This window comes from Oreochromis aureus, linkage group 14, assembly GCF_013358895.1.
Source record: "Oreochromis aureus strain Israel breed Guangdong linkage group 14, ZZ_aureus, whole genome shotgun sequence".
Classification (NCBI taxonomy): domain Eukaryota; kingdom Metazoa; phylum Chordata; class Actinopteri; order Cichliformes; family Cichlidae; genus Oreochromis; species Oreochromis aureus.
In genome coordinates, this window is record NC_052955.1 from 9,017,406 (window position 1) to 9,044,737 (window position 27,332).

The 27,332-nt window shown below is 37.1% G+C and overlaps 1 protein-coding gene across 1 annotated transcript; it reads right to left on the minus strand.

The window, feature by feature from the left end:
• Nucleotides 1–1,387: 1,387 nt before the first annotated feature.
• LOC116310842 (SR-related and CTD-associated factor 4-like) lies at nucleotides 1,388–27,167 on the minus strand. The gene is made up of 18 exons (XM_031727748.2): nucleotides 26,931–27,167; nucleotides 25,223–25,306; nucleotides 24,506–24,550; nucleotides 24,247–24,408; nucleotides 24,039–24,156; nucleotides 23,178–23,311; nucleotides 22,935–23,081; nucleotides 22,542–22,615; nucleotides 21,511–21,598; nucleotides 21,216–21,299; nucleotides 20,990–21,075; nucleotides 20,048–20,217; nucleotides 18,323–18,423; nucleotides 18,115–18,228; nucleotides 17,842–17,998; nucleotides 17,663–17,754; nucleotides 2,604–2,742; nucleotides 1,388–2,386 (listed from the first exon to the last, which is right to left on the minus strand). Exons 1-18 carry the CDS (start codon nucleotides 26,958–26,960, stop codon nucleotides 1,956–1,958), a joined length of 2,256 nt encoding a protein of 751 aa, XP_031583608.2. The 5' UTR covers nucleotides 26,961–27,167; the 3' UTR covers nucleotides 1,388–1,955.
• Nucleotides 27,168–27,332: the final 165 nt, after the last annotated feature.

Genomic DNA, 27,332 nt, shown 5'->3' on the forward strand with positions numbered 1-27,332 from the left:
GCTACAGACGTACACAGTGACAAGACAGGAAGTAACACTTTCAGCAGCAGTCTGTGGCAGTGACGCTGCAACAAACGTGACATAAGGTCATTGGAGTACACAAATGAGCTACCGCTTTTCAGTTGAGTCACCTGCACACGGTCTGTTTACTAAGGTGTAGTCTGATTACACCAACAAACAGCGCTGGATCAGCGATGTGCTGTGCTTCATGCAACAATGTACCGCACTCAAATCACACGCTTCTTATTTTCGAAACTGTCCAAATGGCCACGGAGGTGCTCCAAAACCTGCAAGGTGCCCGCTCTGCACGTCTTGCATAATTTGTTCGTGCTGGTGTATTCATACACTGGGCTCGAACTGTAAACGGCTGGACATGCATGTTAACCCAGCTGCGTGTCTCCCATCATTCAGGCAAATGACTGTTTGCACCCCCAAAACAACCGAGGTGAGACTGAATTATTGGGCATCAGATGCACAACACACCGCGCACAAAAAAAGCCGCATCTTGCCCGGCTCGTCCGCTGGACCTCACCGCCGGCTTCAGTGCGGCAGCGTCTGTCACCTCTGATAAACTTGTATGATTGAGTGATGCGATCATGCGTGCAGACGGCGCTAGGACCACGCGGGAGTTTGATCGGATATCGAGCCGATTTTTCCTTCTAATGATGCGGACGGCGTGGTAAGCCGGGTCTCCTTACCTGTCTCCGCCTCGGTCATGATTTGCCCGCTTGCGCTCTAACATTGAAATCCCCATGTTTCACACACCGGTGATGCCCATCCATGTCTCACAATCCAGTCGCTTCTCCAAGGTCTGCCTGTCCACGGACCATGCGTGTTGTTTCCACACCGCTGAGAGGGGCGGAGCCCACGGTCCTTGGAGACGGAGTACAAGTGGATCATGAGAATGCCACTTATGTTTTCTCACAGCCAATCGGCTGTGCAGCTTCGAATCGACGTCCAGTGACTTGGTCCACTAAATGTTTTGGTTTACAAAAAGAAAATAATAAGAACCGGAGACCATAAAAAAGATCTCTGCGCATTGCTCCTTATTACAGAATGCTTGCGCGTCTGGCGCCTGGAGGTCTTTCTGTGTACGCAAACCTATGCGAGGTGATATGTGATGGAGACTGAACTCGGTTTAAGCAAGCAAAATTATAACAGTGTAAGCAACCATCAGTCATTATATTTGTCGAGATTTTATAGCTAAAATCTGCAAATTCGCGACCAGTTTTAATATGACAGGCGCCAAGGTATGAAACAACTTCATTTAAAACAAATATCACAGGATCTATGCCAAAGGTTCCTGAAATTTCTGTTATGTTAAAACCCCTCATGCAGGACAATTTATTAACAAAATAAGTTTGATCAACACAAATACATCACATGATCAAATGGCAGTACCTCTTTTTAATATTCACTCCACATGATCCTACAAGGTGTGACCTTAGGAAAAAGGGTGTACTCTACCCTCTACTGGCAGGAATGAAATATTCTTCAAATGAAAACTTTTTTTTTCATGTGAAGACTTAAATATCAGGGTAGTACAAAGGCAGTCTACTAAAAACAAAATACCAAAAATGTTATATAATTTTCTTCCATACACAAAACTCTGATAAAGGAATATGCTCAAAAATACAGACATTGCCTTTGTTTGTACCTGCACCTACCAATTAAAGACTCAACCATAAACTCCACAACTTTTAAGTATACAAAAAAATAGCAAACAGCTACAAGCAATTACGTTATTTACAGCAACAAATCTCTTGGTTGATGAACTTAAAGAAGTTGGTATCACATCACAAAATAGTGTATTCCTTTTCATTTTGGACGCCAGGAAAGGGATCTGGTGCAGTGACAAGTTTTTTTATGCACCACTCACAGATAACAGCAGTCTTTATCACAGTGGTTCCACATCAACCCCGCTCCTTTCCATAGGTTCATTAGTCCTCTTGCATTTACCACCTCCCTCTGTGAAAAGGTGGACACCCAAATCCAGGCCTCCCATTTCGGAATTGCCTTGCTTCCCTGTCATTTATGCTCTCGGGTCCCATGGAAGGGTGTCGATGGAAAGGGGGACCACGAGGAGGGAATGGCATGGGCATTCTGAACCTGTCTGATGGAAACATGGGTCCTCCGGGCATCATTTGTGGGGGCATTTGTGGCATGCTTGGAGGTGAGAGGAAAGGAGGCATATGAGGATTTGTCATGCCGGGAGGCGGCTGCAGAGGTGGCATACCCGGGCTGGGTCCCTGCATGATAGCAGGGCTCGGCAGGGTCATTACTGGTGATGTGGGATGCCCCAGCTGGTTGGCAGTCATGACATCAACAGAAGCACCTTTGTCTCCTTTAGGATCTTCTGTGGACATCTCTGGAGATTTTATACTTCCTGTTGCAAAAGAGTTTAAGATAAAGTTGTATTGATTTTCAAACAGAAATTAAGTATAATTACAGCAGGAAAAAAAAAGAGAAAACAGTCAAAGAAATGCAGCATAGATCTGACTATATTATTACTCAATTTAAACACAATCTACTTTGACTGCCTCTGAATCTTAGGTTTAGATAACAGATTTTAAAATCCATAGCATTTAGCGAAGATTTCGCACCTGCTGCCAACTTTGTTGGATCGAACTCTGTGGGGATGAAAGGAACTCCTGCTGGAGGCATGGATGTAGGAGATAACATAATAGGGCTTGGGAAGACAGGCGAACTTCCGATGAGTTCTGTCTGTTGAACCGGTGGCAACTGGAAGACAAAGAAATATAATGGCATCCTTAAAATTAATGTAAATGAAAAAGATAATCTTCCTGATGTGACTTTAAAGATTTTTTTAAATTCAATTCAATTTTACTGGCAGTCACTACAAAGTACTTGCTGTTGTATGTTAAAGACCCTACAATAATAGAGAGAAAACCGAACAATCAAACAATTCCCTTTAAGCAAGCACTTGGTAATAGCGCGGAGGAAAAGCTGTCTTTAACAGGAAGCAACATCTGATTCTGGTTCAGCATCTTCTGATTCCATAGCATAATGTTGCTGATTGATAACACCCACTGGTATTCTTTTGGTGTCATTTGAAAAAAAAAAGTTTTCAATTGGTATTTTATTTTACAGCACTGCTCAAAGTTTTCATTAGTCCACAGAAAACTGAGTTCTCTGCTGCTAATCACACAATATCAAACTGAAATAAACATTAAAGCTGTTGCAAAAGGTTAAAGTTAGCATGTGGCAGATGTCCACAGATCAACAGAGGCTAACACCTTCACCTTGCAAAGTAGATTGCGCTGTATTTGTTTATTTACAGTTTTTGGAATTTGCACCAACGTTTGGTCAGGTACCAGTAATATATGACTTTTATGTCTTTAAATCTGCTAAAATTCAGCCCAGTCTGATTTATGATCAAAGATATGAAAGGCATCAAAGTGTCCCATGTTGACCTTTAGGCAATCATTTACAAGTCACTGATCATTTTAAGAGGAATCAGTCTCATAAAACTTTACCAGAAAACAGAATAACTTGGTTAAGTGACACTGATTACAAAGAAAAAGACCACCACTTCTAAGAATGTGAACGAACTGAACTTTAAAGGGCATGGCATTTAAAAAAGGTTTTAGTTAAGAAGTTCAGGTTCTAGACAAATGTTTTACTTTCATGTCATTTTTTACTGAACCGAACCACTGGGACCTCGGATACCTACCTTTTCCATACATAACAGCAGTTTTATATATTTTTTTTTATTAAGTTTTTCATTCACTTTCAGTATTCGAGGTTTGAAGTTGCATTCGTCTCTACATACCCAGTGAACACTAAAACACACCTCTGAACCGGCATAAACAAAAACGTCAGATAAGACACTTTCGCCAGACTGAACAATTTAATCATCTCACTTTTAAGATAATTGTATTACATTTTGTTGTAAACATACTTTAAGAAGTTTGTAGTGCAGTAAATAAAAATCAAATAAAGGTTGCATGGCAGATGTCTTCTTTGATAACACAGTTATTATGTAGGAGTAATGGATAATAGTTACTGATTTGTGAGTAATTGGAAATGAATAACTTGAGCTTATATTACAGTTTTATAATACAGTATATTTCTAACTAAATCGTCAGCTCATTCTTTTTCTCTTGACAATATTTTCTTAAAATATATCACAAATTTGGGGTCAACTTGAAAAAAAAGCAGATGTTGAATGTAAAAATGAGATCAGAGGTCAAGTGATATCTGGATGCAAACTATAATGGGAGATTTAGAATCCCAAAATGCTGTCAATACAAACAAAGGCAGCAGAACTGTGAACACACATCTAAAGATAAAAGACATTTTATGAAAGCTGACCTAATAAAAGCTTGACCTTATTTGACCTTGAGAGAGGTCAGAGGTCAGAGCAACAAGATATTTAAAAATCCCAAATATATTTTCCTTTATATTTATATGTTGTCAACGTAAACAACGGCAGTTAGAAACAAAGTTTTATATAGCTCTATATAGCTCTATTATCACTTTGGGCTTCAGATCACTTTATTGACCTTGAAGGAGAGGTCAAAGATAAATGTGACATCATATTTTAAATCTGTATAAGGTACTTTCTGTATTTTGACAATGCACAGCACACTTGTAAGAATCATAGTTTCTAGATTGCCTTTATAAGGCTTTATTCAACCTATAAATCATTAAGTTGACCTTGAATGACTTTTTAAAATATAAAGTAACAAAGTCCAGTTTGAATAAAAGCCACACAACAATGGCTCAAAATAGTTAGGGGAAAGATTAAACATTAAATATGTCCAGGAGTTTGACCTGAGAAAGTTTTTTTTTTTTTTTTACCCCAGCACTTGTCTACTTACTGAAGCATTGTAAACCGCGTTCATCACAAGGTCAGAAATAGGAAAAAAAAAAAAAAAAAGAAATCCCAAAATAGGGTCAAATAAGTAACACAGAGCAACCCAAACAGAAACATTGTACCTCTATGACACAGATCGAGAGCTCCTTTGTTACTGTAGTATCATGGATATCACTGAACTGCCTTTCAAATCATAGAACTTTTAATTGTATTCAGTTGCAGGAAAATATTTGTGAAGCCTTTGGTATTAACATGATTTCTGTACTGATTACACATGAAAAGGTCTGATCTTCTTCTAGATGGATGAACAACTATAAGTTAAAATACACTTCTGTAAACTTCCAGTTTTGTGCATTTCTATTATGCTTCCTCTAAACTCCTGTGAATGTTATGTGTGAGCTATGGTTTACATTTTCCATCATCTCTGCATAGTAATATAGGGCTGCCTTTCACTCTATGACAGCTGGGATACACTCCAGGTTCCCACGACCCCAAATTGGATAAGCAGAAGAAAATGGGTGAATCTCCAATGTTTCGTTTTCCTCTTTCATTTTCAAATAAAAGAATACAAGTTTTATGAAATTTAAGTTCATATGAAATATCAGAAACATAGATTGCTACTAGCAACAACAGTAATATTATTCTAATATAAAAATACTATAGAAAAAAAAGTTATATTACGTCCATGAGAATTATTTATTTAATAACAAAAAAACCCCAAACAAAACAAGACAAAATTACCATTTATTATTTTAGGTCTGACTACATTATCTTAAAGTATAACAATACATAATAATAAGGAACATTTTCATGATGCTACGTTTGCTGTATGAATGCGTCCTCTGGTAATTTAGTTTAGATACAGTATTGTACTGAGTATTAAGGCAGCCCTCATCTGTTTACTATTTTTTTCACACTTTACATTTTTTCTATCCATGTATTTTTTTTTACTGAATTCAGTGTGTTTGGGATAACCAACATGCTGAAAAGTGAAGCTCTTGCCAATCAGATGTTTTTCAGATGGTATTGATGGTGGGTCCGAATCTGATGCTATTTTTCTGCCTTCATAATTTTATTAAATCTGACAAGATCACCACTGGCTGAAATTAAATGCCAAAGCATGACAGAGATGCCACAGTATGTTAGAGGTTGCTGTAGGCATTCACTGTTGCATGTATCTCCTGACATCCTCTGCATACTGACAATATAAACTAAAGATTTTACATTTGGATTCATTCATAAAACTGAGTTTCAGTTCAGTTCTTGTTTAATTTGGCATAGCTCACCCCTTTCTCCCCATTTCCCATTCTTAAAAATGGCTTCTTGACAGCCATCCTTCACTAAGACCACATATGAGTCTTTGGTAAGCAGATGAATCAGTTGAAGGCCCAGATGCATCTCTTAGGTCTTGTGCCAGGTCTTTCCTGGATTGTTTTCTTGTTTCTTAAGGACATGACTTTCTGAAACTGTTCATCTGCTGTACTTTTTTACAGCCTGCCTCTTCTTCTTACCTCTTCTTGTCCAGTTTCCTCAAAATATTTAAGAGCATATTGCATTATGTCAATACATGCCAAATTTCTGGCTACAGGCTCTTTGGAATTCAGGTTGGTGGTGAAAAATACAATTTCATGCCTGTCAGATTGCGTCATCTTTGGCATTTTCCATTGATCCAATTACAGAAATGGGAATAATTTTCATTGAATATGACAAGCTGCAAGTAACACAGTCTCTAAACATATAATTTCAAGTTGGTTCTGTTATATGTACACAAAACTGGTTCATTCACTGAGTTCTGTGTCTTTTTTACGCTTTAATGATTCTTGAATCAGTGTTGGGTGACAGATTAAAAAAAAAAAAAGTCCTGTGAAAATGGTCAGGTACAAGGACTGGACTGAAAATGAGCAAAAAAGCAGAAGGTTGTCCAAAGCAAAACTTTGAAAGACCTTCAGCCTGGAGAACTAGACCTAGACTTTTACACAGTACTATATATATCTTAAGAATAACATAAAAATCATTCGTTTTCGTTTAGTTTTCAACTACAGGAAAGAATCTCAAATCTGCAAACCTAAATTCGTGCAAGTTATGCTTGTGACCCCTTGAATGCATGATAACCACTGATCAGTAAATCAGTGAACACATGAAGTTAAAAGGCTAGCAAATGCTGCAGATTGATCACTATTTGTTTCTGCCCAGACATTCTCTCCTTGGTGTCAAGGAAACTGGAGAACAAATCTTGGTGCTTGTATAGAATACAATATGCTGCTCTCCCTTCTTTGCTTCCTAATATCAGGACAACTAATACACACAAACCAGAAATATTTGGGTTCATGTGTTAAAAATTAAGCTGTAACCTCTGATGTGCACTAGTTAAAACAATCTTCTTTAGATGTAAATCTTAAATATGTCATGAATGTCGTCAGTAACTCATAGAAGTTGCCAATTATATATACATATTTAATGATTTTCATAATGCCATCACTATGAATTACATTTGGAGACAACTACACATGCGCATGTCTTTTTAGAACATTTTTTGTAATGTCTGGTGTCTTTTTTTAAATTTAGATATTATTAAAAGACATGTGGCCACCATATCACTGAATTCCTGTTTTAAAGCCTTAATGTTCATAACTTCATGAGGTTATCTGTAGCCAGAAGTCACAGAAGATTGGTTAGCAAGGTGGATCCATGTATCGTGCACAGACTCTGATTAGTACCAAACAGAAAATACTACAATTTCAATAACAAAGACTGAAGCACAAACAGGTTGCTGTCCAACTGACTAAACAGCAAGCAGTAATATTTGTCAGATAGCAAACATGGTCGAGAACGCTGTGATTCAATTGAGAAGAGATGAAGCTTGGCAGATAGCTGCTAGCCACAGCTACTGTGACACAAGTATAAACAGATGACTAATAAAAATAGTGCCATCTGTACAGTTTTTATGTAGGTGCAGTTTAGCTACCAGGACTCACCAGTACCTTACTGTAAACTTATTTTTTTAGCAGGTTTAAAGTTGGCCATTTAAACGTGGAAGTCTATGAGGACTGACTCACTGCTTGAAACAACCTCAAGTGGCCACTTGAGGAAATGCAGTTCTAACCACTTTCACATTAACTGCAGGTTGCAGCAGCTACAGTTTTCACATGGTGGTTGTATGACGTACATTGACAATAGAAAGCATGCAAAGCATTTGGAATATTGTAATATCTGCATTGATTACTCATGAAATGTGATCTGATCTTTAGCCTAATTACAATTATTGAAAAACAATCTGACTAAACTAATAATTAAAAGTAACAGTAAACTAGTAACCACAGTTGTACTTCTCATATCTTTACTGAGCATACTAAATAATAATTCAAATTGCAGGCTGAAAAAAATTATTTCAATACCTGTGCTGCCAACTTCTCCAAGAGACACTTAAAATGGGAGAAGTGTAGGTTGTAGTCCCTCCCTATAAATAAAGGCACAGTGGGTGGCCTGCAAAAATCTCACCAAGAGCAGCATTCACACTTTCCAGATAATGATATATAACAGATGATGATAGGTATTAATAACATTTTTCTGTAGGTAGCTGTATCCAGCTTTCTGGATACAGGTTTAGAGGGAAAAAAAGCCCACACATCAACTTCATAGCCTCATTCCAACTGTGAAGCACGATGAATGGCATGGGGCTGCTGTGCTACAGGGCATGGATGCAGTGGGAGCCACTGAAACACACAGAAACACTGATGAACACTAAGTTTTGTAGATTGTAAGGAAACAAAAATTCTTCTTGCCATTGTACACGCTGTGTCTGATGGAGGCTGTGAGCCAAAATAATTCTGACTAAGTCAAAAGTTCACTTACATTTTCCAAATCTGGACTAAGAGTGTTTAGGAAAAAATAACTTTAAAAAGGAGGTTCTGTGTTGAGAATTTAGATGTCAGATCACATTTTATAAATAATCCAGTTTACATCCCAGTAATTCCAAATCATTCACAACTTTTTAACAATGTAAGCATTTATCTGAAGTCACAGCATGTAGGAAGTGTAACATTGTTTGCATACACCTTGTGGCCCTCAGATGAAGGACATACCTGAACTACCAGGCTAAACTACCATCGCTTGATTTAAGATTAGCAGTTTTAATCTTAGGTAAAAAGCTGATTTGTTTCTTCAGGGAAGAAAAAGGAATGCTGAAAAAAGCTACATTTAATCTTGAAAGCAGTCACCAGGTTCTAATACTCATAATTTTACTGAAAAGCCAAATTGAAGCTCCACAGTGGTATACATTTCTGTCTGCAATACTGCACATTTTGATACTGCCATTGGAGGGAACCAAAGGGAGGATTAGGAGGCACTGAAGGGAGAGTACAGTAAGTTTTTCCCAACATTGCCACATCTACCTTTTCTTAAATAATTACAAATAACTCCCTGCTGCCGAGACCAATACACTATATGGTCAAAATTTTCTGTCACATCTCTTAAATCTTTGAATTTAGTCCAATTGCCATAGTATAAAATCAAGCATGCAGCCATGCAGTCTGCTTTTACAAACATTTGTGAAAGAATAGGTCCTTTAAAAGAGCTTGTGGAACTCAAGCATGGTACTGTCATAAGGGCCCTTCCTAGATATTTCATCATCAACTGTAAGTGGTTTAACTGTAAAGTGGAAAGATTTATGAACCACGGCAATATAGCCACAAAGTGTCAGATAAGGTTACCATGTGTTTGAGCCGCATAGTGTGTAAAAGTCACCAACAGTTTGCTGACTCACTGACTGCAATTTTAAACCTCACGTGGCATCAATATTAGTACTAACAGTGTGTGCTGGGCGCTTCAAGTTATGGTGTTCCAGCTCCAATAGTTGTAATATTCAAGGGGCCCAGCACGTTTGTCTAGAGAGTGTGTATTAGCCTTCCGGACACAGCTATCAGCCTTTGGCAAATGATGAAATTTACTGATAAGAGCTGATGAAAATAATCTATTAAGTCATGTGAATTCTGCACTAGTCAAATGTAAAAAATTTGGCTAGTGCATTTTTAAAATGTCTAGTTTCATTTACCCCTCTTTCATTTCAGTACAATATATACAGTTACAAAGAAAAAAAAAGTGTATTCTTGAAAAGACCCCCCTCCCCAAAAAAACCAGGTTCATCTGTACATACATTTTTTTTTTCTTTCATGTGGCTATTAGCGTCCACTGAAAGGGGGAAAAAAAGCAGTGGAAAAGAAATCAAATATTATAGTTACAACTCTGGGTAGCAACAAAATGGTCTGCTCTTACCCTGGTGTTTCACTCCATCAGCAGAAGACAGAGTGTAACAACTGCTTCATGTTTCCTGCAGGTAATTCCCACAGAGGAAGCCCCATGAGGCACGCAGCCAGGCATAAGCTCTTTGATCAAGATCTGATCCTTGATGAGTGTCAACTCAATGCTTTCAGTCAAAATAATTCCTTTGGTTTTTGTCTATTGTGCTACTTGGAAGACTTGTGAAAAGACGGTAGTGAGATAACCTACAATAAACTGAACTTAAGAACCGACAATTTAGGATTCTTCTCTTTTTTTAAGACAAATATTCAAGTAGCCTTTTTATTATGATGAATATTTCCATCATCTTCCAACAATCCCATGGCATCATCAGGGTGCGAATCACATCCAAAGATAATTGTTATGACCCTTACCTTTGTGAAGACTCGTGTGAGCCTGATGTTCTTCAAACATGGATCTAGATCATTGTTGTATTAATCGATGTAACCGAAGAATCCCCTCTTTTCTTGAAATTTCACCTCATTTCAATATGACTGAAAAAACACTGCATATATTTTTCATAACACAAGTTAATGAATGTTGAACTAACAGAACCTGAAATGCATGCCTCTAAATGCTGTGTATTTTAAACAGTTTGATATTTTAGAATGAAAATGAACTTTGAACACACATAATTGCATCCCTAAAAAGAGATATATGAAATTCTAAAAGACCTGTTTTTTATAAACAAACAAAAAACATATTTAATACTAAATAAATAAAATTAAATAAATAAATGTACATGCAGCTACTTCCTTCTTTCCTCAAGAATTTGTGGAAGCAGATGAAACCCCAAGTTTAATGTGGGACAGATTTCACGCAGGTTGCCCTTCCTGACACAATCCTATTACTCTACTTTTTGGAGCTTGAGTACACTAGCTTGTGATCCCCTGAGGCTAGGTTTTGGTCTCCTCCCTTCACGTGTAAGGTTAATGTGTTAACTACTACACAAAACACCCCCCACCCCAGATAACATATCCTTAATGGTCATGGCAAGGCATGTATTTGTAGAAAAAGCTTACTCAGAAAACAATATATCATATAGAAGTTTAAGGTAATTTACATAAAAATGCTGTACACTGTGCTGTTAAAATGTTTTTGTTGCCCGTGGTTTTCCACACTCTATAACAGAAGTTAAATTGTGTCAACAGTCTGGGTGACCTATCAGTTAACTGATTGTTTCTTGGTACTTTAGGTATTTTCATCATTTGGATGCATTTTTATCCGAGTAAGAACTGTTTTGGTCATACTTTTTGCCTTTCCAAATGTAATAAAAGAAACACCTTTTATAATGTCTGTGAAATATTGTGAAAAAATGTCTGTTTTTAAAATATTCTATGGTTATTTGTCAACAGTGAATAATACATTAATGATTAAAAATATCTATTGAGACACTTGGCTTATAGCAATAGCAATAGTATAGTAATATTTGCCATTAAGCAGAGGATTTTAAACTTTCTTTTTAACAGACCAAGAACATTCACATGATGTTCTTATGATGCAAAATATTTCTTCTACTTCAATTTTTTTTTTCAACAAAGTTCTGTCCATCAAACTTCTGTGAAGTGACAAAAGTGTAAATGCTGAAAATGACCCAAATCACGAGCTCCAAGACTTGTTTCCTTATTAATAAGATGCAGAAGCTGGAATGATTTGCTGACAAGCCAACCACACTGTGTTGAACATGTCAATCTTTGATTCAATTGCATGTTTGGTGCATACATTTTCTACCTGGCACTGTTTAGCTCTGTCCTCCTTTCCAATGCCTCTTCCTCGACCACTTCTCTCCTGCTGCTGCTGCTCTTGATGTTGGCTGACATCAAAACTCCACAGAGTCAGTCAACACTTACACTTACTGCTTCATGTTATTTGACATCATTTGACGCTCATACCTCCCAGGTGACATGCTGTACAGACGGAAGAGCCAGTAAACGTAGCTGGGATGTGCCGATCCAAGGAGAAAACTGTAAAACTGCAGCTTCTCTGGACAGCTGAAGTCTATCAGTATATGAAAAAAAAAAATTGCCGGTGCATCCTGTGATGTACTCATGTCAAGAGGATGTCAAGACGTCAATGGTGAGAGGTATTACATACATAGAAAACAATAGGTATTTTGTATAGGTTTCTGGTATTTTGATCCATGTCAAAAACTGATGCTTGACCATAAAACACTTAAATTAGATGCTTTAGACACTCAGTTATTTTAGTCGGATGATGTTACGGAATGCAGTTTTTCTGAAAACAAGGTTTTTTCAGTTTGTACTCAGTATCCAAAACATGTGGTTTGTATACTCCTGCAATAATCACGTCTTCTGACTTTCCCAAGCAGAGCACAGAGGAAGACCAAACATTTATATAAAGAGGTTCACTCCCAAAGACAAAATCACTTCAGGTCTACATGACTCACATGGTTGCCATGTATTTCGTCCAAAGTGAAACTTTCCCAAAAGCCATTCAAATAGACTTTGGATGGACATTATTTTGACGTGCAGGATTGTTGCCACAGAACTTCACAGAAATAATAAGTTGTTAAAATATTTTTGTATGATCTTACAGTTCAGGCAGAGGGAAGATGTCATTAGCGAAACAAGTAGTCAACAACATGAGTATTTTTGCTGCAGTAATCTGCAGATGCTGCAGTATTACTAATGACAGCATTAAAAGATCGCATACATAAACTAATCCCCCAACTAGTGGGGTGGGTATAACTTCTCAAGACTGGTGACCACAACTATTTTAAACAACACTAGCAGCACATCATTTGTTTAATGAAGAAGTCCAGAAAAAGACTCGTGTGGTTTATAAGCATTCACTTCATCTCAGTGTGAAATTTTGCTCTTTTCTGTTTCAACATTTATGTGTTTACTGTGCTCATCTCATGTGCCTGTTTCACATCAGATACACATCAAGTGGAGGTGAAGAAAAACCGGTTAAAAGAAAAATTAGTTTATTTTCACTGCTAGGACCTAGCCACAGTCCATTGTTTGGATGTGTTCCACAACGTATTCGTCTCCTGACTGGTCAGGAGGACTGGTCTGTTTTCGAGACCGCTCTCTCCAACTGAACAAAAACAAAGTACGGACCGGAGTGTGGACCAGCGTTTTCTATTGGAGATGCAGCAGGAAAGTGAGAGGCTGCATGCAAATGGATGAGGGAAAAGCAGGGTCAAATTTGTATAGTCACAAATTTGCATACATTAAATGTAACAAAGGTATAGTTGTAAAGCATTTAATTGACTTTAAGGCATGTTTGGATTATTTTTTATTACCGCCTTGAGAAGGACTAACTGGTGATATCTGTAGGTATCACAGTCTGTCAAAACGACCAACGTGGTCTGTCAAGTTCCTTCACTGACTGAAATTTTTATCTACGTCCATTTTATATCCTTTGGCATAAAGTGGTTCAGCGTGCAAACTACTGCAATGACTACCTGTAAGACTGCTTGACATCTGGCCAGCAAGCCAATAGCCTTTATTAACATAACCTGGTGGTGAGGACAGTCAGTCGTCGTTCAGCATCAGAGGATGGCATAAAAACAGCTGTTTCAGTAGGAAATGGGCAAAGACAGCACTATCAAAACAGAGTGAGCTTGCATACAAGAAACCTGTGATTAATTCATACCTACCCACCTAACCAGACTAAGAGAAATGGTTTTATTGTTGGTAGGCTTTAAGGAGTTTTTCCTTTCATAATTGATCCATGTTCCAAGTCCAACAGAGATTTAGTTGGAGTTAAATGTGACCCTCAAACCTGCTGTATTATTAAAATAAGTTCAGCTGCTCCTCAAAGATAAATTCTTAGAGGTTAATGTTATTTGACTGTATGTGGGGTGAGATTAACTCAATTAAGATCAAGATCTTGAAGCATTGGGTAATAGCGTAAAAAAACAAAGAAACGAACAAACAAACAAAAAAAATCATGTTTCCAATACTCAAAAATCGGCCGGTCTGCTACAGTTGCTGTCGGCTTACCTTGTCTCCCACTTTGATATTCCTCTTCCCACTTGGACTTTAAGTCCCACCAGCAGCCAAAAGTCACGCATAGTCAATTCGAACTTTTCTTCCAAGTGAGGTGCTAGAAAGCCTATTTTAGCTTCTAGCTTTAGCTTTAGCTTTTTAGCGTCAGGAGAACTAAAATTTTACTTTTAGGTTTATTAAAAAGAAACTGTGATTAGACGTGAGACTCGCTCTTTTGTATTATTGTCTATACTTTCATGAAAACTATTTACTTTTTTTACTTGGTTATTTGTTAAAATTCACACCCACTCCAACCCATATTTTTCATACATTTTTGTCATTCGAACTCATGATTTTTGTAATAAGTAAAAGTTACACAATTACTAATGAATTTGCCCAGCCCACATTCTGAAAAGCACAGTTTGAATACTGAGACAGAGAAAGGATAACAGGAATATTTCCCTCTACACACACCACAATAATTAAAAGATTTTATGATTCCCATTTTATTGGAATAAGTTATATGATACAGTACAAGATTACTGAGTTAAGGTGCAAGTATATTTCAAGACAGAAAGAAGAATTTAAGAATAAGCACTGCTGAATGTAAGGCCTACCAGTAGAGGAGCCTATCTGAATTGTGGACATGCAGATTTTTTTGGATGCAGAGAGTAAATAGTCCGACATTCATTAGAAACAGAAATACCAGAATTTCTCTAGTAAGACTGACAACAGGACTAATATAAAGGTCAGTATATGATCTCTACTGATTATGCCTCAAACTATTCCCCTTCCCATGAACGTTTAACATGTATTCTTTGACTATACAAGATTATAAGATATTCGTACCCTGACAACATGTTTATCCCCATTCTGATACCTACAGCTGCCCTTTCCCTATGTGCAGGATACCTCGTGAAAGTCCATGGCAAAAGCATTCTCACTAACTGAAGTGCTCAGTCTGGTTTAGGCAAAGAGTACCTGAGCAGAACATGCAGGAGGTGGGTCATTCACAGGTTTCTTATGAATTTAAACTATATAGAATAGACCTTGCTATATTCTCACATGGTCACAATAGAGTCTTATATTAAGAACGTAGCACACAAAAGAGCGTTTGGTCTGATTTGACCACATTGGACCTTTTCATTCTCACACAGCTACAGGAAGTAATGCCTATAAAAACTCCAATACATCTTCTGTTTGTGACAATGGCTTTAGATTAGTCAGTTTTAACAAACACTTACAGTTGCATGGGTAAACACAAACAGAACAGCTTCCCTTTTAACTGCAATAAGGATCAATGTGTTGAATTATTATTTTTCCATTTTTGTGAATATGTATAATTAGTTTTTCATGAATGCATGTTAACCTGCAATAACTGTGTTTTTGTCCTGTCATATTTAGACAGGAAAGAGGTCCTTCTTTATTGAGACCACTGTGTTTTGCAAAAGCCTACAATTAAACAAAGGATAGATGTGTATAAATGATAAAACACATTCAGAAGCATAAAGGTGAGTAGTTTGTATTTAAGTAGTTTGTATTTACAAATTTAACCTAAGAAGCTTAATTCTGTCTGATCAACACATTTGTAACAACCACAGTGACAATGACGCAGTTATCAAAGATATAACTTCTGTCTGACCCACACACTGCAGAGAACAAACTGGCAGCATCAGAGGAGAAATGTAATTTTAAAGTTTTTCTACAGCCAAAAACAAACTCCCATCCATACTGGTATGTTTTATACAGCCACAGCGCACATGTTAAACTAATATGAATAGTGCAAGGTAAAATAAAGTTCCCATCCAGAAAAACTGCCACATTCTTGTAAACTTTACTCTGGGCTGAAGGTAGCTGGTCCTGCTCTCTCTCAGCAGCCAAAGCCAGTGAAATGATTTTGGCAAAGGTAATAATATGGTAAAGGTAATAATCACTACAAATGCTATTATAACAGTTTTTCCCCTGTATTTATTTATGTTTTTAAATTATATGCCACCAGATGACTAGATCTGTTATGTGTGACAGTTACAATTTGATAATTCTACAAAATAAGTAAAAACCGATAAAAACCCTGAAAACCATAAATTTCACACCCGCGCCTCAACTCCCATGGCCCAGTACCAAACGACTCACGGACCGGTACCAGTTCGTGGCCCGGGGGTTGGGGACCACTGTTCTAAAGTATCTATGGATAACTTGACAAAAAAACTTTTTGCATAAGAATCAAAATGGTAACTAAAGCTTACAGAGGCCTGAAGCATAACTCAAGCATAAACACATTACACTGCTTTTTCACCTTCATGAAACAAAACTGTGCATATAAAAAGAGTAAAAACCATGGTAACTGTAGTATGCAGATGCCTGAAGCATAAACACATGATAAGGTTTATTCCCTTCTCGAAGCTCAACTTTGTGCATGCAAGATTTAAAACAAGGGCTAAAGTGTAAAGTGTAAGCTTATCTAAAAAATTATTTTAAACACAACAAACAAGTTGCATTCACATTTATTCCTTTTACACGTCATTGGCAACATGTATGCCAGAGTAGCAGTCTCACCACTGAGAACAAAACTGATAAGCACTTTTTCCCTGGTATTTGTGCATGGTACCATCTGACCTTCAGCCCACCAGTTGTGATTTTACCAGAAATAAGCACAAGTCTGTGATGTACTCCAGCATATTTATGTTGCACATATTTTGCTTTCACTGTCCATTTCCTCATCATTTACATTCCTGAAGTGCTCAAAAACTGCACTTTACATTCTGCACATAGACACAATCACCACTGGAATGTAATTATCTTGTGTTGTGTATTGTTACTGTATATTTGCCACACCACAACACTGCAGTAAACCTGAAAGACACAGCCAGTGTTTCCTAAACCAGTTTTCAATGCCAACTGGTTCTTGGTCTCGCTTGTGCTGCCAAACGATCAAACAACCAAAATTGTCCTCAATCCTGTTATTTAACAAAAACATCTCATACATTTTTAATCACACCCTTGAAGATCTTTAAGTGTTCCTTAAAAAAAGTATGTGTTTTGACCTACACACAATGTAGCAATGCACAGCAACATACTAATTCTTAGTTTTGTCTCTCATCTTCTTGATATTTTAACAAATGTATTAATTTTATATTTTTTCCATTTCCTTTCCTCCTTCCCCTTACACATGTGTGCTGTAGCAGGGGCAGCGATAATGTCTGCATTCCCCCAACATCAGCTGGTTGCAATACACAACTCCACCCAGCCAGTTGTATCCCATTCTCATGGTGAAAGTCATGATAAATGCTTTAACACACTGAGCAGAACTTAGAAATGAGAAACATGTTTCTTTAATATTCTGCCTTCTCTTAAATAATTTATTAAATCTTCAACGTGCAGTGATGTGACTTTTTAAAAGACAACAAAGAGGATGATTCAGATAGGCTCCACTACTCATTGTTGAACAAAAATTTATTAGCTTTACAGCTTTCACAAGAAAGATTGTGAAGTCTTTCTTTAAGACCATTAAACCCATAAAAAAGAACACTTGTAGTATTAAAAGGTGTTTAAGGGCTGCAATTAGCATTACCTGAACATGGGCAGAGATGATTCCATCTGGTACACTTTCCAACACTCCATTAACAGCTGCCTGATTGTTGATGTCTTTGGTAATATTCCACTCTGCAAACAAACAAGAAAAGTACAAAGTTTGTATATTCTTGCAGCAGGTGAATTTTGCTGAAACTCAAATAGTGGCTAATTGTTTACCTGGATTAAGTGTTTCTGCATCCAGCATACCACCTTCGCAATAGCTCTGCAACTCCTCAACTTTGACTTTATTCCAGGGGATGTAGGTAACTCCCCGCTCCACATCCCAGAACTTTTTGTGAGCAGATTTTATACCTTTATTCAAGGCCCAAGCAATCTAGGGAAGAATGATGTTTGGTATAATCATTAAGTTATCAAATAATACTAACAACAACAACAACAACAAACTAATACAAAACTAATACATAAATGGAAATTAAAAACATTGCATACCTTAACTGGTTTCTGATTGACTTTGTATGACCCCCTACTGAGTTTGTTCAAGGCTGTGTAGGCATCTTGCCTGTGAACCATAACAATATAGGCACAACCCCTCGGAGGAATCATCTGGACACAAAAAGTGAAATGCATTAAGATCACTGAAACTTGTGTAGATCAGTAATGTTTATAAGCATCTCTGACATGAATTGTCCAAACTTACATTGATGGACTCGATCTGCCCAAACTCTTCCAAAAGAGACATTACATCAGACTGCTGAGTTTTCTTGTCTAACTGTCCAACCCAAAGTGTAGTACTGCAAACTATAAGCAAAAAGACAGAATAACAAATTACATTAAGGATCAAGGCTTTTAGATTTATTTTTTTAAGCAAGAGTTCACACTTAGTAGGGGTGCAACGATACACAAAATTCACGGTTCGGTTCGATACTTTGGTGTCACGGTTCGATATTTTTTTTCAATACAAAAAAATGTTTATGTCTTTTTAATTTGTCATTTATTAAAATTATAAATATATATTTTAACTCAAAAGTACAGTTTTTAAATGTAATGTTGCTGAGACAACAAAATAATTAAAAAATAAAATAAATCTATCTGATTGAGAAATCACTCATCTTTGGAAAATAGAGTTCATTACAGAGAAATGGCTCTTTCCAAAATAAAAGCTATACTATACGCTTCTTCTGGGGTATATTCTCAGCAGCATATTAAACATATCAGGCAAGGATTGTCATAAAGAGAATCATGTGCTAACGGCTGTCTAAATGACTCGGGTAAAGTTTGTAGCATGCGTGCTTGTTGTTTTTGTCTGCTTCCACTTGTCTTTGCACTAGGATGATGTCGGCGTAAATGTGCAGTCATATTCGTTGTGTTCCCACTAGTGCTGTCAGCGTTAATCTCGTTAAAATGACATTAACACCATAACGCCGCAAATCTCCATTAACGAGTTACCGTAGATCGCCCCGTGCGTGGGGCTGGACGGCGTCAACACGTTAACAAGCTAACTGCGCTAACGCACTAGTTCCCAGCAATTGAGCATTGCGTGGCACATCCGACATACTGTTTTACTTTTGTCCATGATGCGCTTACCATCAGGTTCATGCTTCACATGAAAACCAAGATAGTTCCAAACGCCAGATCTGAATGAGGGTGGGGGAGGTTCAATTTCGGCTAGCGTAGAGGCAGTTGCCATGTTGCAACGAGCTTAACTTATGTCTTGCTAGCTTGCACTGCGCTCAGTGGATCTGCACTCGACAGTGCAGCCTAGGCAGAGTAGTCGAACGCAGATCCACTGAACGCTCAACACAGACAGCATCGTCAGAAGAAAAGTTGATAAAATAAATAAAAAATGTTGTATTGTTCGATACATATGCATACCGAACCGAAAGCACTGTATCGAACGGTTCAATATCGATACGAGTATTGTTGCACCCCTAACACTTAGCTCTAAAATGTATTGACTTAAATAACGCACGACTGCTGAAGCCTCAGATTTTTTTTAAAGATGAATTTATACAAAATACTAATTGGCTTCTAAGAAAATTACAATATATACTCTAGTAAACCACCACTATAGACTACTACCATATAAAGAAATTCATTAGGTGTTCTGATGTACAAGAAAATAACCCCCATTACAAAATACACTTCACCAAAATAAATGAATAAGTAAATAAAATATCCCACTGAGCTCACATATAATAATCAAAATGTCATCTTAAACTTTCACTTTGTCTGCAGTGAATATAAAGCTTTATGGAGTTTAAAGATGCTACACATTTGAATCTCTTAAATTAAAATGGCTTCTCTCTCTTGGTTTAGACAAGTTGATACAGTAGCTGCAAGTGAAACTGAGTAGTGATTCCTGGAGCGTTATGTACGCCATCATCTGTGACATTTAGTGTTGTTTATTGGTTTGAGTACATACCACTGAGCGTCTGACTCTTTATGCTGGAAAGACCTTTTTGTCTGCGCTCTCTGTCCTTCTCTCTTTTGCTCCTATCCTGAGAATGAGATCTCCAGTGCTGTTCTCGGGAGAGAGAACGCCTTGACCTTCTTGAGCGAGATGAAGATCTTGATCTTCTTCTCCTTGGAGATCTGAAATACAAAAGAATAAAACAGCTGAACACTGTTTCAAAAAATATCTAATTCCCCAGGCGAAAACGACTCTTTTCAGATGGAAAGAAATGATAAGATGACCAGAGGGTTTTGGGACTTCACTGCTTGTAATTTGTGCTCAATAATGCATTGAGGTTATTAAATGCTTTCCTAGTCCACCATAATATGAAAAAATATTTACACAGAATTTGGTAACTGTAACACGTGTTTAAAGGAGTGATACAGCTATGACTTCCTGTTTTTTGCAGGCAAAGCCTTAACTTAGCGTTGACCTTGTTTGCTACACAAAAAGACTTTTCCATAGGCTTTCTTACTATCTCCAAAAATAACAGTCCATGGCTTTGGATGTAAAATACTGATGTTAGCCTATATAAACCACTGTCTCATGAATCATGACTCATATACATGTAAAACAAGACAGATTTGGAGTATTCTATGGACCCTGACCCAAACTCAATTATATTTTGACACAAGATGTAGCATTTTTTTCAAGGAATCAGAAAAACTATTCAGAGGTAGCCAAGAGAAAATTCTTTCTTCTACTCCACCCCAAATATTTTTGTCTAAACCTTGGTATTGACCACAAAACTCAGGCAAACAAATTTACTGACTTTGAAATGAGGGCACCTGCATCATAAAAACACAATCTTTCAGTTTTAGGGCTTTATTCTTGTGTCACTCTATGAACACTGAAATACACAACTCTTAACAATCAATTTGCACAATTTTTACTGATGAGCGAAGTGGTTACCTGGAACCAGATCTGGATCTGGATCTTCTCCCATGGCCTCTGTGTCTCCCTTCCCGCCTCATAGATAAATCTTCTCTTGAACTTCCCTTTAGGAGAATGACAACAAGACAGGTTTTTTGTTTATTTTCCGCAGTTCATAGCATAGGCCAAGATAGAAATGTTCCTACCACTAACTATGACAACGTACTTGTGAAACAGAAAGTTTACATTCAAGACAAATGCTTACCCGGGATTGAGAGTAAATCTCATTTGTGGACTGATATCCATCTGGAATCATATGATGCTCAGTTTGACTCATTCCACCACTGTGCTGGATCGACAAAGAGACAGCCCCAGAAAAGGACGTGTTTAAAAAAAAAAAAAAAAAAAAACAATCTTAAAAATAAAAATCACTGGAACAAAAAATTTTGTTTAACATGACAGAGGGAAAAAAATAGCAATTTGATATATTTGCAAGAATATGAAGAGAAAACGTCTGAGAGGCAGAAAAGTAATCATATAAAACTGTTATAGACGGGTACCTTTATATCCTCAGTCTGACCCATCATACGCTGATTAATATCTGTGTTGGGCCCCTGACCAAGAAACTGGTTCATCACATTTTCAGGTCTGTTATGACAAAATACATACTCCATATTACAAACACATGTGGTAAATATACTAAAGTAAAACAACACTTAACCTAACTGTGATCATAGGCATTTTTTGACTACAGACACTTACACATAACACAGCAAGAATAAACCACTCAATAACATGATCAATAACATCTACATTCAACATGGGATTTTTAGTTTTAACTTTTGTGTTGTGTGCTCTGATTCAGTGGTGCACAAGTACATTTTAATTTACAAGAGTAATGGGCAACTTCAGCTGTATAAACTATAGCATTATAAGTGACAGTTTTGGGGGACACTAGTTGAACAACAGTGTGGTCAGCCTGCTCCTCCCTATACCATTAATTCACACACTCACTTGAGCAAGTATCAAAGTAAAAATGACCTCTGACAAGAAAGCCTAATTTCTGCTGTTCAATACTGAAGAAATTTCAACTTTTACAAATTATACCAAACCGCAAAATGCTTAGCTATCTCTCTAATAAAACCTCTAACTTTGCTCTGCTTCACTTCAGCAGCATCAGGTAATGTTCATCTGTTGGTTCATGGTTTTCTTCAGTTTTTGATCTACTGAAGAATATTTTTCTATTTTTCTTTGCTGGCCTATAAAAAGCCAGGCCAGCAAAATCTCCTTAATATTTTTCTCAGTTACTCTGACACAAAGGCATCTGCTGTGATGCTTACACCTCTGATGAAGTCTCACAAGTGTCAGCTTTGTTTTTATACATAGATTTTATACATGGATATAAAAATATATGGATATTTACTGACAAATGATCGTAATTATTATATTTCTGACTATCTGAGTCAAAACTGAATCGAATCAAATCGAATCAGGACCTTGTGAATCAGAATTTAATCAGTTATAGAAATCAGTGATTATACCCAGCCCTACACACATGTGTAAAAGCATGAGTACATTTTCAGAAACTCACTGTGAGTGAATGTTGCTTTCAGTAGCCATTGTGTCTTCAGGTTCATCATCATAGTCAAATCGGTCAAGAAGTTTCTGGAGAAAAATATGCATAGATGTTTTGAGGATAGGGATACAACCCCTTTTTGTCTACCCTAAAGCTGTTTACCAACCACCATTAAACAACAAAAGTGGAAATGAACACTAACAACCAGGTTATATCAGACCAATAAAATCCGTATAATATGGTGGAATTAGATGGTGCTGTACAAATGAGACAAATATGCAAAGTCGACTGCAGCCATCAAAAAGTCTTGTATAGAATTTAGGAAAACAAGGCCCATTGCGTCTTTGGTTGAAATGCCAACCCCTTGTATTTATTAAACAATTATGTAAATGAGAGCTGTGCCAGTACCTCAGCTAATGAGCTTTTCTTTTCAGTGTGTGCACTGTATGCGTTGAGCTGGGCCAGTGGGATCTGAGGCTGTTTTGGTACGTTGTTTTCAGTGGTGGCTGCTAGGGTCTTATCTGCCTGCTGGATGTTCTGGAGCATCCTCTGCAGCTAGAAAGAAAAAAAAAAGGGGGGAAACAGGGGCCATTTAGATCTAACACAACATTAGTTAAACTGCTGGAGGACATAAACCACATTATTACTTACCTCCTGACCATGTGGAGACTGAAACAGCTGTGCCACAGCAGCTAAGGCATCAGGACAGGGTAGCTGGGGGACTGTAGGCATGACTGGAACATTACTGACAGGAGGCCGTGTCTCTGGTTGGGGCTCAGCAGGAACTGTTCACATACAATAAAACAGCTTGTGTCTGCATGATGAATTAATACTAGGGATAGGAAGTGAGAATTGGTTCCCAATAGCTTAATGTCTTTGAATTGTTAGTCTGCTTGCCTAACAATTCCACATATTGGTTCCACTTGCACTTCTGCTACAATCACCTGATTTCAGTTTGGATTTATTCATTTATTTTTTCAGTACCAGGAGAGGAAAATCGCAGTGCAGTCTGCAGCATGGATGTGGCCATTACTTTTATTTTTATTGCTCAAAAAGACAAAAATTCAACAGTAAACTGCATCCAAGACAGAAAGAACTGAAACCATCTACACAGACAACATGCTAACGCTAAGCTAGCCAAGATCAAAGAGTGATGTTAAAGGGCTGGGCAATGAATGCTGACCTCGGGCCAGTAGCCAGACTTTTACTTTTTTGAGTAATGACCCCAAAAATGATCACAACAAAGGAGGGAAATGACTCCAACGTGCACAGTTGTTTGACAAAGCATGCAATTAATTAAAATGTTGCTTAGCGATGGTGGTGACCCTCAAAACAGAGAGAGTTAGCACCCAATGAGAATCGATAAGTAACTGAATTGATAAGTGATATCAATAACTGAACTGGAATCGCTAAATTCTTAGCAGTCCCCCCCCTCCCTAATTACAACATAACTTAATTTGCTCTCAGATAGTTTAAAAACACTGCCCAAAGTTCCACTACCAGTTCTACTACCTTCCACTGCAGGGCGAGGTGGAATAACACCATTTGCCATATCCATTAGAGGCTGAAGGATGTCCATGTCAAACACACCATTCTTCTGCCACAGGTTAAGGACACGGACAATTTTAGTCTGATAGGGGGAAAAAAAGGAAGAAAAATCTATGAGACTCTTTTTAAGGCATTTATTGTACTTATATAAATTACTTGAAACACAAAGTACCTTGTCATCCTCTGGGCAGCGATAAAGGTTTTGAAAGGTCTCTGTGAAGTTTTTCAAGAATCTTGGACCAAATACATCCTTGTCAACACCAAACTGATGGCGTGATTGGCGAACAATGGAATCAACCACATATAAACCAGGAACTTTTAATTCAGGCTTGCACTGAAAAGAAACAAAAGAAATTACAGTCCATCTGTAAAATGCACTTTTATCTAAACTTGGCAACATAGTAAACATTAAAAGACTAAATAATACATACCTTCTTAATGAACTTTTCAACAATCTGGACAACGTGTTTGTAAAGCTAATGAGACAAAAAAATTATTTCAGTCACAGCATGACTATCAATATGGTAGCATAAGACAAATAAAAACATGCTGTTTTGTAAAAAAATTCTCATTTACTGCATGATTTCTGTAATCAGTCGAAAGAGTCATCAAAGGACTACTCAGCTAAAACACTTCAACTACTCTTCTCAGCTGAAGCTTCAAAAAAGAAAAAACAAACAAACAAAGGACACCTCATTTTGCCAAGAGCAAAACTTCTGATAGGGTAAAGTAGAAAACTCATTATGCTTAAAATATATGTTGACTAAGATATTCACCTCCCCAGACCTATGACAAAACCTTTTGCTCATAGTGATTGCCTAATGTTTTTATTATTATCATCATTATTATTATTATTATTATTATTATTGACACACACAGGCACAGATAGATAGAGATGTACATGTGTGTATATAAAGTCTCTACAATTAAGATATTATGATTAAAATATTATGATTATCATTAATTACCACACACAACTGCAGCACTTTGTTTAAAAAAATATGTAAAAAAATAAAAATCAGAAAGTCCATGTAATACCACAGCTAATACACATAAACCTACAGTGTTTGTTTGTTAAGTTTCTTTGTGTATGAACCAAATATTTGCTCATTATGCATGATGGTATCCAACAATAAAATTCACTTTACCTTGATAGCCTTGATGGCTGATTTTGTTACAGACATCATTTTAGCACGGGATATTGGCGGCTTCATGTCAATCATGGAGAACAACTAAGAGGTAATGAAAGAGGAAAAATGTAAAATTAGTTCATTTTAAAAGAGAAACTGGCATACAATTATACTAGATATGTAGTGTCCTTTATAAAACAAAAGGACAAAATAATAATAAAATGTAGCAACAGATAGACCATTCAGTAACAGGAAAACCTCAAAACTAAAAAAAACAAAACAAAACAGTCTTTAATAAAAGTTTGAAAATTAATATTTTCCCCTCTGATGCTGTGGTAAGTGGCAGCTTGTTACAGCAGTTCTCTTATATTTGTTTATTTAATTTATTTGGATATAAAGTGATAGAGTTGATTTTCCTTTTATGGAAGTCTGGTCAAGTCAAGTTTTGCAAATCTACTTTTGGGTTTTCTTCTCAGTGTACTATTAACAATGGAGAATCTTTACCAGCTGATCACACTAGTTATTCTACTGAGCAAAGTGAAGACTGTCATCCTCATGGTGATAGCAAGGTTACAGGACTTAATCTAAGTGGAGAGCTCAGAGGATGAAATATCAACAGTCTGCTAAAGCTATCATCATGGTAAATGTGAGGTCCACTGACGATAAGATAAAGATGAGCTTAACGAGGTGATTAAAACCCAGAGACAATAATGAATGTAATATAATGTGTTTCATAGAGACATTGCCAGACTCACACTTCCCTGACCACAGTGTGCTGAACCTGGCAGTAAGACTTTCTGAGCAGTTAGTGCTGACACAGCGGTCAATCAAATGACCATATTTAAATCCTCTGTAGACTAACCTCTGCACCACTTACTAGACAGACAGCACAAGACTTACTCTGCTGACAGACAGACACAAGACTGTAATTAGTATCTCTTTTTTAAACTTTTCTATCTAACATTTGCTTCATTAATTAAATAAGTTTACAGAAAGTTTACTCCAACATGACTGTGTACTGTTAAATTTTATTTATTAATACTCTTTCATCATATCTATGGTTTAGTATAGTACTTAATTTAGTATAATACTTAATTTTCACCAACAAACATAACAAACCAACTCTGACACAACAATATGCAAGACATCACATAAACGGCCACTTCAGTTTTCTAAAGCTGCAACAAAATTAAAGAATACACATACTCAAAAGTGTTACTTAAGTGAGCCGACAATAAGCACACTTCAAGTATACAAAACAAGTAAATATTCCAGTAGCCTTTATGAAATGCTTTGCTTGCTTAACTCACTGGAAGTAACAGTAAATACCCGATTACGAACACCTTTAGGCTAATGTGGTAACGATAGGTCTATTTCACTAATTCTACAGAAGTGACGTATGACCCTACAACAGTCATTGATGGCCTGTATATTTTTATAAATGAAGTAGAGTAGGTCTAAGTTAATAATTAAGCTATATGAGTACTAAAAGCAAAGGCCGTCTAGGATTAACCTACCTACTAGCATCAAACTACAGTTAAGCTAATGCTTAGCAGATACAATGTTTACGTTGCAACTGGACACTAAGCTGGCATTGTCCCCACGGTAAATAAATAATAACCAATAATATTAACTGTCAAATAAGAAAATAACTGACATTCGTTAGCTCTGGCGTTATATTTGCTTTTAACTGGTGGGACTTAAGTAAAACATGAAAAAACTTTACCTCCATGTTGAAGGCGTTCACTGCATCCATAACGACTGGTTAATGTTGAAAGCCGACTGACTAGTCTTTGTATTTGGTTACTTTACCTGATCATAACCACGCGCAGCTTCGTATAACTATATCATAACAACCACAAGGATCGGGAAGCTTTATTTTCCTTTCGACGTGGACTAACCAAAGCTCAGCTAAGCTAGAAACTGCTGCTAGCTTAACGGTTCCACCCTGTAGACAGCGCCTGTGACGTCACGAGGTAATGCTGCCTTCACAGTTATCGGAAAATTTGGCATCCTTTGTGTTTGTCTACAAAAATCGTTTGGATGACTTTTGGAGACATTTTACTAAAATTAACTGATTTTCGTGGCAATAATGAGTATTGTTCTGAGTTAAACTGTTCATAGGGGC